The sequence below is a fragment of the Borostomias antarcticus genome (assembly GCF_949987555.1).
Source record: "Borostomias antarcticus genome assembly, chromosome: 18".
NCBI classification, from domain to species: Eukaryota; Metazoa; Chordata; class Actinopteri; order Stomiiformes; family Stomiidae; genus Borostomias; species Borostomias antarcticus.
The window spans coordinates 5,418,338-5,432,307 of record NC_140251.1 but is presented as its reverse complement, the minus strand read 5'-3'; the positions used below and the strand labels follow the sequence as shown (position 1 = coordinate 5,432,307).

General features: G+C 47.1%; 1 protein-coding gene across 1 annotated transcript in view; it reads right to left on the bottom strand.

The window, feature by feature from the left end:
• reln (reelin) overlaps positions 1-13,970 on the bottom strand; it is a 169,282-nt gene that overhangs the window by 6,363 nt on the left and 148,949 nt on the right. The window contains exons 52-61 of the mRNA XM_084452891.1: positions 13,863-13,970; positions 13,152-13,329; positions 5,593-5,768; positions 4,770-4,876; positions 4,408-4,650; positions 4,061-4,236; positions 3,703-3,776; positions 2,972-3,133; positions 1,313-1,470; positions 642-861 (exon numbers count right to left, since the gene is read on the bottom strand). The exon at positions 13,863-13,970 is cut by the window's right edge and continues 107 nt beyond it. Of these exons, the coding sequence (XP_084309017.1) occupies positions 642-861; positions 1,313-1,470; positions 2,972-3,133; positions 3,703-3,776; positions 4,061-4,236; positions 4,408-4,650; positions 4,770-4,876; positions 5,593-5,768; positions 13,152-13,329; positions 13,863-13,970 (1,602 nt within the window). The remainder of the gene's footprint in view (positions 1-641; positions 862-1,312; positions 1,471-2,971; positions 3,134-3,702; positions 3,777-4,060; positions 4,237-4,407; positions 4,651-4,769; positions 4,877-5,592; positions 5,769-13,151; positions 13,330-13,862) is intronic.

The following is a 13,970-nucleotide window of genomic DNA, read 5'->3' as shown; positions in this document are numbered from 1 at the left end:
TAGTGTCTCTATCATGGACTGTTTCAAAGGGTTCGTCCACAGACTTGTCTTTTATGGCACTGCTGCTGGACTTGTCCGTGCTACAATACATTAACAACTTCTACTGAACCATCAAGACCATCAGTACACCAAGCTTGAACATGACATCAGTCTGAGCGGTGTGTGATGTGAGTACTAGATACTAGACAATGAAAGGAACAGCTCCCTCCTACCTCCAGGCCATGGTCAAGCCCTACACCACCTCCCGACACTACGCTCTGTTACCTCGGGGCAACTGGTTGCCCCGTCACTCCGAGTCAATTGACACGGTCACGGCTCTTCTCTGTCCTGGCCCCGCAGTGGTGGAATGAACAGCCCACTGATGTCAGGACAGCAGAGTCACTGCCCATCTTTCGCCACAGGCTAAAAACTCACCTCTTCAAGAAGTACTACCAGGATCCAACCTCTTAAGCACCTATTACTTTTATATTTTGCACTTTGGCTTTAGCACTAGATTATACTCTTGGTCTCTTGTTTAGAAAGTAGGTGCACTTGTGAGTTCTGGCGAGTAGTAGTACACTATTACACCCCTGTGAAATGCAATTATTTTAAGTCGCTTTGGATAAAAGCGTCTTCTGAACGACTGTAATGTAATGTACTACCTGGCTCTGCTGAGGTCCAGGGGCATGGTGACCGCCTGCCTCATCTTGCAGCCATTGAAGTAAAGCGAGTCGCCGTGGGCGTGTGGCGAGAGTTGGCCACAGCCGCTGCCGACCCCGCCCCCCTGGATCAGGCGCCAGCTCTCGTCCGACACACTGCCCGACTCAAAGTTATCCTTGATGGAACTGGGCAGGTCGCTTCTGGACAGCGAGCAGTCGTCCCCTGGGACATGAGAAAGAGAGAGAGAGAGAGAGAGAGAGAGAGAAAGGCAAGAAAGCGAAGTGGTTGATTGAAAAATATTGGTTAGCTTTGGGGTTGTAAGACCGCTTTTTACCTTCTAAAGTATACCTTCTAGACATGCTAGATTCTAAACTACTAGTCTGTGGTTTATTGTATTGTATATTTACGGCACACGCATATATATAAAACATCGCACACACATTAACACTCTGTACATATACACTCATTGCACACCATTTTGTAGATTGTATTTTGCCCTTGTCCTTGCTCCCTGTCTAATGTTGGCTCCATCAGTGTTATGCACCAACTGACCAAAACCAATTCCTAGTACTGTATGTTAAAAATGTATACAAACTACTTGGCTAATAAAATGGATTCTGATTCTGACTGCTAGTGAATGCTATTGGTGGTTGATGTAGGGGGAGTGGCCCACCTTGGTGCCCCTCGTCACAGATGCAGACCACGCCACTGGTGCAGTAACCGTGGCCACTGCACAGCCCTGGACACGCCTCTCCGATGTACACGTGGTCCACGGCCCAGCCCAGCCGCTCGCCGGCGCCCTCCTTCTGGATCCAGCGGAACTGGGTGGCTCTGCGGGAGCAAGAGGAGATGAACCCACAAGGTTAGACAGGCAGTCGGACAGACAGGTAGACAGACAGACAGGTAGACAGAGAGACAGACAGACATGCAGGCAGACATAAAGACAAGTAGACAGACAGTCAGGTAGGCAGACATACAGACAGGTAGACAGACAGACAAGAAGACAGACAGAGAGACAGTCAAGTAGACAGGCAGACGACAGTTTGATAGAGATGTTATTGACAGAGTGGAACATTACTGTGCTACAATACATAGAGTAGCTGTATACATGTAGGCCAAACCCACATTTCGGCCAAGCCCTTATAGTAAAACCGTTGGCAACCTCCAGCACTGGTCCTGACCTGCAGATGCTCCTGAGCTGTTTTCAACATGGGAACACCACCATCTCTTCTGCTGTCACACTTCAGAGGGGAAGTTGCTGAGCTGTGTCTCAGACACTTTCAAGATTCAAGATTTCTTTTATTTGTCACATGTAATGTACTGTACGGTAGGGCTGTAGGATTGTATCGATACAACGATGCATCGCGGTACGTAGTCTCGCGATACTGTATCGATCTTTCAGCCCGGAGTATCGATACAGCCGGGCGCTGTAAAATTAAAAAAAAAAAATATATATATATATATATTTTTTTTTATTTAAATTTTTAAATCCAGTTTAAAAAGCATATTCTACAATATTAAATTAAAAAAGCATACATATAAATAATTTTGAAAAACCATAAATACTACAATGTTGACAGTTTAAAAAGCATGGATATCAAATGTAAAATATTTATTAGCTAGCTCTCTGTCCAGTCATTGAGTTTGAGTTATCTATATAGTGCATTTGAGCCATTCAGTTTTCAGTCTTGAACACTTAAAATCTTTCAGTAAATGATGTGTGTATCGCAATACGTATCGTATCGTATTGTATCGTGACCTCTGTATCGTGATACGTATCGAATCGTGACCTGTGTATCGTGATGCGTATCGTATCGCGAAATCCAAGATGATATACAGCCCTACTGTACGGTGTACAGTCACAGTGAAATGTTGCTGCCGGCTCCAAGATTATACTACAGATAAACTCTAATACTCAATTTCCAAAGTTCAAATTTACAAGTTACAATTTACAAAATAACAATTTGACAAATAAACACACTTCACTGAGCTCTGTCTGGTGCATCTCTATCCTTGCAAGCACAATAAGGCTTATATCTTAAGACTTTGGTCTCTCAGTCTCACCTTTGCCTAGACAATCAGGTGGAGATTTTTTGTTCACCACAACAGGCAGGTAGACAGACAGACAAGTAGGTAGTGAGACAGACAGACACAGACAGACATACAGACAGACAGAAAGGTAGGCAGAGAAGCAGACAGGTAGACAAGTAGAGAGACAGACAGACAGACACGCAGCAGACAGGAAGACAGATAGACAGACAGACAGAAAGGTAGGCAGAGAGGCAGACAGACAGACAGGTAGACAGACAGACAGACAGAAAGTTGGCCCTACCCAGAGGAGACGTGGTCAGGCAGCTGGACGGTGACTCTGGTCCAGGTGGAGCTGTTGACGGGACTGTAGATGGTGGACTCATGGAACTGGAAGGGAGAGCAGCCCACGTTGTTGACTGAGGAGGGGAGGCATTCGGACTGTACCAGCTGCCAGGAGTCAGACCTGTGGTATGGGGGGGAGAGGAGAGACCATAACAACCTGTATGTTCACAACCTGTATCACAATACAAAAAAGATAGGTGTAAGCAGTAGTAATAGTTTATATGAAACAAAAGACGAGGCTTATGCCAGGCTCACACTACGGGATTTTTGGGCTGATTCATCCCGGATTCAGCCCTCCCGACAATCGGAGGAGAAATCTGGTCTGGAACGTTGGTCGGTACCGATGTTCGGCCCACATGATCTTGTAATGTGAGGGGTTTACAGATCTTATACCTCCCGATCGGCTCGCAGACCCATCGGGGCCGCCCCAAGAATATCAAACATGTTTGATATTTAAGATTATTACATCACTACTTTACAAGCGAGACAGCGAGACCAGTGGTTTGTTGCTCCCGCGGGAAAGATAAGATCAAAATGTTGCCGTGTATGCATGTTTGAGATTCACGAGAAGAACATCTGTTAAGATTCTCCTTCTATACGTGAAGCAACCAGATTTGGAAATCGGTTAGGATTTTAAATATCCTGTAGTATGAGCCCGACAGGCCTACGTGTAGGTCATCCCTTTCTCACCTCGCATCCTTCCTGTACTGCAGCAGGACAGAATGGTGGTCTTCACAGGCGTCCGCCTCACAACCAACCACAATCTACAGGGAGTCGAATCGACCGGGAGTTAGACAGGGAGTGCTACATGCTAATATTTAGCCTATCTTTAGCATTTAGCCTATAGCATTTAGCTTAAAATCAGCATTTAGCCTAGCATTAGCACTTATCCTAGCTTTAGCATTTAGCCTAGCATTAGCATTTAGCCTAACATTAGCATTAACATTTAGCATTTAGCCTAGCTTTAGCGTTTAGCCTAGCATTAGCATTTAGCCTAGCATTAGCGTTTAGCCTTGTATCTCTGGCCAGGCTCCTGACTGGCCAGTACCTTGAACTGCAGGATGTAGCCTGCCTGCACTATGAGTTCACGGGTGGCCAGGATGTTGTGGGTCTTGTCCTGGTTCTTGTTGGGCCAGTAGAGGTGGAAGGAGGGGTTCCCACAGAACCCTGCGGTTCTCACTGCATTGGGATAGAAGCTCCAGCTCTCCTCGTGAGACACACCTTCTACAGGATAGAGAGAGAGAGGGGTGGGGGTGGGGGGTAGAGATAGAAGGAGAGAGAGAGAGAATTGAAGGAATGATTTGACAGGGAAAATAAATATACATACACAACTACACAAGTGCAGAAAGAGACAGACAGATCATTCATCTCGATGTTCCATCTTCGCAGCAATACCGTCATCGAAGGTGTCCAGCAGGGTGGAGGGATTGATGTCAGACCCTCCCACCAGAATGTTGTCGATGGCCCACTGAGCACGCTCCAGGCTGGGGGCAGCCAGGCCGGAGGAGACGGTGAAGGGCTGCCACCAGCGCAGGCGCGTCGCGTTGGACAGCGCTCCCTCTGGCAGTACGATGTAATCCCTCCTCACCGACACGTACTTCAGATAGTCCATCTCATGGAGCAGAGTCCAGGACACTCCTAACCCATCACATACGGAGACAGGGAACACAGAGACAGGAGAAAGAGAGATGGGGTGATGAGATGGTACAACTTCCTAACACAGATCCCTCAGTCCATCGTTCAGTGGTCAGCCGTACCTCCGTCCGTAGAGTAGTCCAGCAGGACCCCTTCCTTACGACAGGTGGGCCGGTGGCACATGGTCATGTTGTCTTCACTGCCTATCCTGGCCCAGTACTCCACAAACCTGCCCACGCACAGATTCAAGATCACAGTTATTCACTGGACACCGCCTCACCTACAGTACCAATCAGTCACAGCGCAGCTACAGTAGCTGAATAAAACAGCACTTCCAGTGCACGGGTAAAGAGTGTCTAAGCGGAAGCAGGAAGCCCCCCCCCATGGGACCTTAATTCAGAAAAAATATGTACGGTAGTTAATGGTGAAGATTTTTTTTTGACCCCGTTTGAATTGTGCCATGAACATACACATGTTTGTCAATTGAAAACATAATTTTGAAAGTCAAGGAAGTCGCAGTTTGTTGTAATACTGTAAAGCAGTTATTCCAGAATGAGGTTAAATTATTAAAAGATGTGAAAATCACTATTAGTCTGGCCATGTTGAGAGCTGCAGCTATGCGAAAGGAGAGTTCGTCAATTCTGTAAGAGCTGGCATGCGAGATTGGCTTCACAAGGTTTTGGTGAGTGTTAAACGAGTGTAATGTCAGCTACTGTAGCTAATATTAGCTAACTTGCGACTTAACCGAGATGAGTAAAATTTATGTTTTAAATTGACAAACATCATGTGATGGTCATGGCACAATTCAATTGGTATCAAGAAATTCTTTTTCTCACGCCGTTCAGTATCATTCATATATTTTCTGATTTCCGGTCCCATGGAGGTTTTCTCTTCCTGCTTTCGCTTAGACACTCTATAGCTAGAAGGAAGACTATTACTACTGACTTGGCTCCGCGGAGGTCCAGGTCAGAGGTGACGGCCTGCCTGGCGTCGGCTCCTCCGAAGTACAAGGCTGTCCCCTCCACCAGAACCCCACAGTCTGTGCAGGGACGGCCCCCCTCCAGCACCTGCCACTGGGGGCCTGCAGACCCCTCCCAGTCGAAACGTTCCTTCAGAGAGGCCTGTGGGGGGGAGGGGGGGGGCAGATTAGACATATGCAATATTCTGTATATATTATATAAAATATTCTGTACTGGCGGAGAATAACTAGAATGGTGTACATTATCTTATAACCCGAAAATGTTTTAGAATTAATTGCGTGGAAAGATACAGCTAGGTAGCATCTGAATAGCCTCGTTAGACAATCCTGATCTAGCGAGCTCACATTCTGTTTCTCTCTGCAGATCAGTCTGGCTTGTGTTGTGGAATTTACATCCAAACACCTTAAACCTTTGTTCTCTCTCTCCTTTTTGTAATTCATCACCTCCCCCAAATATTCACATAGCTGTGCTAACATACAAAATGGCTTCCAGGAGGCCATCTGTCTACAACAGAATAACCATCCTTTGTCATCCTTTGTCCCCAATTGCCGCCTTTTTCTCATGTCACATGTCTGTACTCTTGGCCACGCCTGCCATTTCATATGACGTACAATGGAGTAGCCAATCACATCCTGGAAGCACCGTACCTTTGTTTTGATTGCATATAAGGCACAGCAAAACCCATTATCGGGACTTCGCTGAATAAACCACCCTTGTTGCGTTGTTCAGGAAGTCCTTGCGCTCGTATGTTTTCACAATAAACCAGACTTAACCTTTTGAGCGAATCTTGGTAAATCCTTTTTACTAGATCAGTAATTTCCATTACAATTTGGCGACTCGGGACGGGATCGGCTGCTGTGAGGTTCGCCTGGAGTGAACAACGAAGGAAGCCAGACGTGCGGAGCATTAGCGAGCTCTGGAAATCTTCTCTCTTTGCGCCTATCCGCATTGGTTCGGAAAAGTCCGCCTCGTTTGGTTTCACTCGGCTAAACTCACGGTACGTTGAAAAACGAATCCTTTTATGCTTGGTATTTGCCTTGGTTTCGTTTCAGATTGTGTTGGTCTAGATTGTTGAAGACAGAAACCCCCGGGTGGGTTTTAGTAACTATCTAAGGAGTTGTGACTCAACAGTAGATATATTATATTGTGTTGTTCTTTGACTTCGTCCTTGTTTCGTTACTAGGGTATATGCCTTTCAGAAGAAGTGTGAGTTTGGGCTCGTGATTTGTTCCCCTGCAGTTGATGTACAATTAAGGTTGTTTATCGGTTGCAGCTTAGAACGGTTTTGAGTTAATACGCCAAAGCTGGCACAGAACGGGCTTCCCTTTGGCCGGTCGCAGGAGTTGTACCGTTGAATGTTTTTCTCAGCGAAGGTTGTACCGTTGTATTTTTTCTCAGCGAAGGTAGCTACTGGGAGTGGTTTGGTAGTAGTCCGACCCGCGTTTCTGGTAGAAGCGTTTGTCCCTTTGATCCCGGGTGGTTGGCATAACCTAAACGAGTTTTAGCTTTCAACCAAGTGGCTGGTGCAGCCGGGCAAGCATATGTTTTTTTGCTTGTCGTAAACGTGGGCCTGTGTTCGTCCTTTGGGTTCTGTGTCCCCGAACGGGGTTGTGTTGTCTTTGTGTTTGTCTAGCGCTATTTCGCCGGCTCAGTGGGATTTTTGATTGCATTTTTGAGCTTCGGCTCTTGCCTTGTATTGTTTGTTAAGCGCGCCTATTATCCAGGTAGGTATTGTTCACATTTTGTACACTGTTAAATCGTAACTGCTAGATTTCCAGTAGGCTAGCTGGTTGTCTGGGAGACGCAGGAAAACACCACTCCGCTCTCCCGGTGAACCGCCATCGAGCCAGAGGGAGAACAAAGGACCAGTTGCTGGGTGAGTTACTTAGCGGTTTAATGTGTCTTTAATGTGTCTTTGTTTCTTTCGAAATTGTTTCTATTTCCTGTGTATTTGAGTTTCATTGCTATTTTAGATTGTATTCTTGTGCATTATGGGTTCCACTACTAGCTCATCGCTTGATATTCTTAAATTGTCTGGTCCAGCTAAAATTGTTGCCCTAAAGTATTCTGCTAGTGACTGTTGGCAGATTCCGCTATGGAATAAGCATAGCAGTTTTCCGTCTCCATTTGGTACCCTTAGCGTTAAAGCTTTGGCCAACGTTAGGGCTCAACTAGAAGCGTTTGAGAAAACTAAGTTGGGGAGGAAAAGTGGTAATGCCATCGATTGGGCGGCGTTTAAAATTTGGGAGTCAGTAGCGCGGGAAGGGTTTTTGAAGTCAGAGAAAAGACACAAAGAAGCTATACAGCCAACGGCGTCACCGCCACTTCCCCCATCGAATCACTCTGACCTAGATTTTTCCCCCTCGACTCGTTGCTGCGTGATCACACCACCTAACCAGGCTGTTATTCTCCCCCCTTTTCATGCTCCCGCCATTATAAGACACGTCCCTTCTCTCTCTGCCGTATCCCCTCCCAGTACTGCCTCTGCGCCAACCGATCAGGCGCCTCCGCAATACGAATTAAGCGCGCCCCTTTCTACGAGGTATTACACCGAACAAGAACAGGTCAGGAAGGAAGAATTGGCTAGAGCTATATCTGAGGCTAAGTTTAATTTGGAACAACTGCAAATGGCTAGAGATAGTCTGGAGGGACCGCAAATACAAGCGCCTCTGATACGCTGCCCAAACCCTGTTCCTCGCCCTTCACAAATAAATGATGCAGCTGGTTATGCGGCCTGGACTCCAGAGATTACGGTTTATAGACCGTGGCGCTCTGATGAACTGCGTAATGTAGCTAAAACCTTGCCCGATCCAACCAAAGACATTGACGAGTTTGAAAATCTTTTTTAACAGTTTAGTTCGAATGTATGAGCCTCACGCAGAGGAAATCGCCATGATCATGAGACAATGCCTTGGGTTAAAATGGGGGGATGTGAAAGATCCGTTTGACATTGCGTTGCCTTTTTCTCATGCCGATTTTAATGGCCAAAACGCTGCGCTGTTGAACAGAATCAAAACTCGATTCCCTAAAAAGATGGATTGGGACCGTATCACATATTGCAAACAAAATTCCGATCAACAGTTCGAGAAATTTTGGGAACGGCTAGAATCAGTTTTCGCCGCACACAGTGGCATGGACAAAGCGAACGCCGATTATAAAAAGATTTTGAAACAACAATTGATGAATAACTCTCTCTCCTCTTTGTCCGACCAAGTTAGGTTGATGTGCCACACCTGGGAGTCGACTTCTCTCGAAGAAGTTGTTGACCATTTCCGCTATGCGGAGCGTCTTCGTGATCACATTGAAAAGAGGGAGTTGAAAGAAATGAAGCTAGGTGCAGCCAGATTACAAGCTGCTCAGTTAAGACAGCTGGAAGACAGGAATGAGGAGGATGCATGTTTTCATTGTGGTGAACCGGATCACTGGATTAGAGAATGTCACAGCTACCGCAGGCAAATTGAAAGGGAGAATCCTGCAACCTGGGATTCGGCGCCACCTGCTGGAGTGAACAATCCACATGACTAGGCCAGGAGGGACCGTCAGATAGAACAGCTGTGCAAGAGGAACAGAAGGTTCATATTTGTCAGTGTCTTAATCTGCATGCAGCATCTCCTAACCCAATTATATATTTTTAAATGGTTATGTTAAATATCTCATGTTTATAGTTTGAGGCACATTCATCGGGCCTGAGTGTTTTTCTGAGTGTTTTTACAGACAACTGTCGTTCCGGGAGTGATGGGTGAATGCCGAACCAGGAGACGGGCACAGGACCGGAGGTGGAGATGGAGGTTACCGGCCTGTTTCCTTACAGATGGGCCATGTCACCGACTCACCGTGAGCGACAGATAAGTATGACATAGGGAAGAGACCATTTTGTCCGAAGCGTGCCCAATACTCTGTCCTCAAATGCAGAAGAGGGAAGTTTTAGATATACAATATTTAATAATAAGCTATACAAATGAAGCTTTGATTGATTTTTTGATTAATTGATAATTGATGTTTTGTCAATTGTAAATGAAGCGAGTTCATTTTAGTGTCATTTTATTTGAGTGATGCATTTTTTTCCCCCCATCTCTGTTTTATCCTGACTTCAGGGAATTTGTTTCTACCCTTAGGGGGTGTTATTTTGTTGAGACGAGAATGTGTTTATTTTATTTTATTTTTCATGAAATCGCGAGAGAAATTCTAGAGCAAAATCCAATTGCTTTGATCATGACTGGGGACTGGGCGTGTTAAAGTCATTCTTACACTGCCCCTGATGTCACTGTAGGCTACTGCAGAGCCTAGATCCCTGCTACTGTCCGATTCGGTAAATGGACAAAAGCTAGATCCCCACTGACAAACTACATAGACTGACGAGCCCGACTGGCTCTAATGACACTTGAACAGACACCCTGTTTAAGTTTTCCTGACTGAATAAAACAATTTTTCCCCAAAGCAGGAGCTTGCACTTAACCATGTTTCTGAGTATCTTCATCAGACTGCTGATAACCGTTCCTGACCAAAGAGGGGAACAGGGAGACCAGACCAGAGGACTCAAAGAGGGGAACAGGGAGACCAGACCAGAGGACTCTCCTTTTGCTCTTCTGTTTTGTCTCTGTTTGTCTCTCTCATCTGTGGATTCACAGGTCTCTCCTCCCATGTCTCTCAAAGACATTGCCGACCTGCTCCCCGTATGAAGTCCCCACTAAGGGAAGGTAACCATTCCGGACGCCAGAGAGGGCTTCTTCTTATCATCTCCAACCAGGCCGTTGGGTCCTGATCCGCGACCTGGGGCCGTACCAGATTCAACTCACCACGCAGACAGCTGCCAGAGTAGCTGAGAGAACTTCGACGCCGTTGCGTCCCAAACCAAGGAGCAGATTAGCAGCCTGAGAACAGGCCAGAAAACATGGAAGAGAAGTAGATGTTGCGGGGTGAACCTACCCGTCAAAGATGGAACAATCAGGACCAGGGCATTCTGGCCTGTGTGGAATAGCTGTCAAAAGTAGCTGAGAGGACGGTCCATGTAGCCGAACCAGAGATCTCAAGGGCAAAGCGGTCACCGCCACACTGTCCTCTCCTCTGATGAGCAATCGGAGAGTGACCTTGACGGTCACCGCCACACAGTCCTCTCCTCTGATGAGCAATCGGAGACTGACCTTGCCGGTCACCTCCTTCTCGTGGTTGTGGTATGACAACGTGGACAATCTCAACAGCAATGACTGCACCTCTAACCGCACACACTGGAACCTACATTAAACATTCAGAGACGCAAACATGGAAGCTATGATCCAGAGGAAACTACATGCGATTATTCACAACAAGAATGAATGAACTTTGAAATTATCTTGAAAAAATATCATATTTGTTTACAAGAGTTACAATGGTTGAAACATGAGTTGATAAATAAGTTTGGGTTTTTCCTCTAAATTGACCAAGAGGTTTTTTGCCCTTCTTACACTGGTAATCATTCATCTTTTTGCCTTGTTCAAACTTTAAAATCAAGGTTTTTGGTGAATGGTTGTCCACTTTTAGACTATAAATAGTATATAATCATGTCATCTTTTTTACCTTGTTTCTTGTTTTTTTTTGTTTTGTTTTTTTGCTCCACCTAGTGGAGAGATTATTTCCTTTCCACATGTATAGCATAGCTGAATGTTTACACTTTGTGTTTGGATTTTATATTTTATTTTTGTGTACCTGTTCAGGCACAAATGGGGGAATGTTGTGGAATTTACATCCAAACACCTTAAACCTTTGTTCTCTCTCTCCTTTTTGTAATTCATCACCTCCCCCAAATATTCACATAGCTGTGCTAACATACACAATGGCTTCCAGGAGGCCATCTGTCTACAACAGAATAACCATCCTTTGTCATCCTTTGTCCCCAATTGCCACCTTTTTCTCATGTCACATGTCTGTACTCTTGGCCACGCCTGCCATTTCATATGACGTACAATGGAGTAGCCAATCACATCCTGGAAGCACCGTACCTTTGTTTTGATTGCATATAAGGCCCAGCAAAACCCATAATCGGGACTTCGCTGAATAAACCACCCTTGTTGCGTTGTTCAGGAAGTCCTTGCGCTCGTATGTTTTCACAATAAACCAGACTTAACCTTTTGAGCGAATCTTGGTAAATCCTTTTTACTAGATCAGTAATTTCCATTAGACTTGCCCCCTATCTCCCACAATTACTGTGGGTGGGAGAACTTGCCTTGACAGACTAACTCCGTCAGCCAATCAGTGTAACAAAACATTTGCCAAATCCAGTCGGAAGAACAGCGAAAATCCAGTCGGAAGAACAGTGAAAATTTTCCTCAGAGAAACTACCTATCTTGGCGGGACTCTGGACAGGTGTCGCACATTCCGCCGACACCTCGAGTCACTGTGCAAGAAGTTAACAGCTCGTGTGGCATTGACGGCATCCTTGCAGGCATCCAGCCCGCTGGCCTCCGCCGCACAGGAACCACAGCACGTCTCACCTGCCGGGCCGTGGAGCCGAACCACCTGCTCCAGGACAGGCTCACTGCAACAGCGGAGCCTCCCCGGCGTCTCAAGTCGAGACACCCTGTTGTGCCTGCCTCACGGGATCTCCTGCAGCAATGCAGAGATCTTAACATCTGTGAGGCAGGATGGGCGGACTACACCTGGCGTGCGGAGTGGGAGACAAACACCTCCAGACTCCATGATTTTATCCCAGCCACCGGTCCTTCCCCTACCGGGATGGACTTACCCGGACCGGTGTAGTTGAGGCTTAATTGCCTCCGGACCGGCATCGGCTGCGTCCGCTCATCGATACCCAGATGGGGCTTGGCATCCTGTGCGGCGTGCGAGTGTGAGAAACCGCAGACCACATCATCCAGGACTGTCCGATATATCGGGCACCCAATGGAATGCGTGACCTGACGGTTGTGGTCTTGTGGATGACAAAACAGTGACTTGGCTCCCGGAGTGTACCCGGATATATAGCTCAGGTGCCCCCTCACCCAGGCTCGGGGTGGTAAAAGGATAGCCCCTCGGCCCTGAGCCTGGGGGGGGGGGGGGAGAAACAACTTGATCCAAACGAAGAAGAAGAAGAGGTCTATTTCTGTAATAACTGCACTTATGGGTGTGCTTATTCTATTAACGTTAACATTACTGCTCGTTGCTTCGGGAACCAATCAACCAATCAATCATGCTCTACTGGGGGGCAGAACAGCAGTCAGAACACAGTCTCTGATCTGCCTGGTTCAAAACGTAATCGGAGAGAAATTGTTAGAGATAGGGTGAAGTCCAGACTGATCTGCGGAGCAAAACTGAATGTGAGTTCACGAGATCAGGATGGTCTCACGAGGCTAGCATCTGAGTAGAGTCACTTCAAGAGTGTGTGAGACGGGAGTGTGTGTGAGAGCATGAGACTGGAGTGCGTGTGTGTTAGATCGTGAGACTGGAGTGTGTGTAGTGTGAGACTGGAGTGTGTGTGTGTGGGTGTGTGTGTGTGTGTGTGTGTGTGTGTGTGTGTGTTTGTATGTGTATGTGAGTGTATGACTGTCCCAGTACTTTGAGAGCAGTGCTGGCGTAGCAGTTGGGTCCGGTGAATCCTGGGTCACAGAGGCAGCGTCGGTCCAGACAGTCCCCGTGCCCCCCACAGTGGCTGTCGCATGCCGGGCCGATGTAGAAGTTCTCCACGGCCCACTGGGTGTCCGAGTGCTGCTGGTAGAACCGGAAACGCACCGCCCTGGGGAACACAAACATGGAACACACAGATAAAGAACAGTGAAGACGCCGTGGAGAACAGTTCTGAAACAGTCGGGCGTGCCAGTTCTAAGCCTGTATACGTTTAAAAGACATTGCCACCGCTGTATGGCCTTTCTGTGCAGAATTTGCATGTTCTCCCCGTGTTCGCAAGGGTTTCCCCCATTAAGAGCCCAATACGAAAAACATTCAGAAGAACAGATCGCTAACGCTGTCCGTCCCTGATGAAGATGGACAGGAACTTGGATTGGTCCTCGGGCGTGGCTCATGCACGCTGCCTACTGTCTGCTCCCGGATGCCCTTGAAGGATGGACGAGTGGAGGGGTTAAGAGCAGAGAACGTGTGTGTGTGTGTGTTCATGTCGGCCATTGCAGTCAGTCATTGAGAGTCAAGTCATGACGAATAAAGACTTGCTCTTAACATCCGGCGCTCAAGTCAAACCAACCACATTGAGGCAGTAAGAAGAGGCCGGGTACGCTAGGTGTGGTGGAGGAGAGGGAGGGAGTGGGTACTCACGAGTCTGCCAGGCTGTCAGGCAGGGGGTAGACGGCCCTCTTCCAGCTCCCGGCAGGGAAGAAGACCGAGGGCTGGGACACCTGGCCCCCGCAGCGGGGGTCCGCGGGC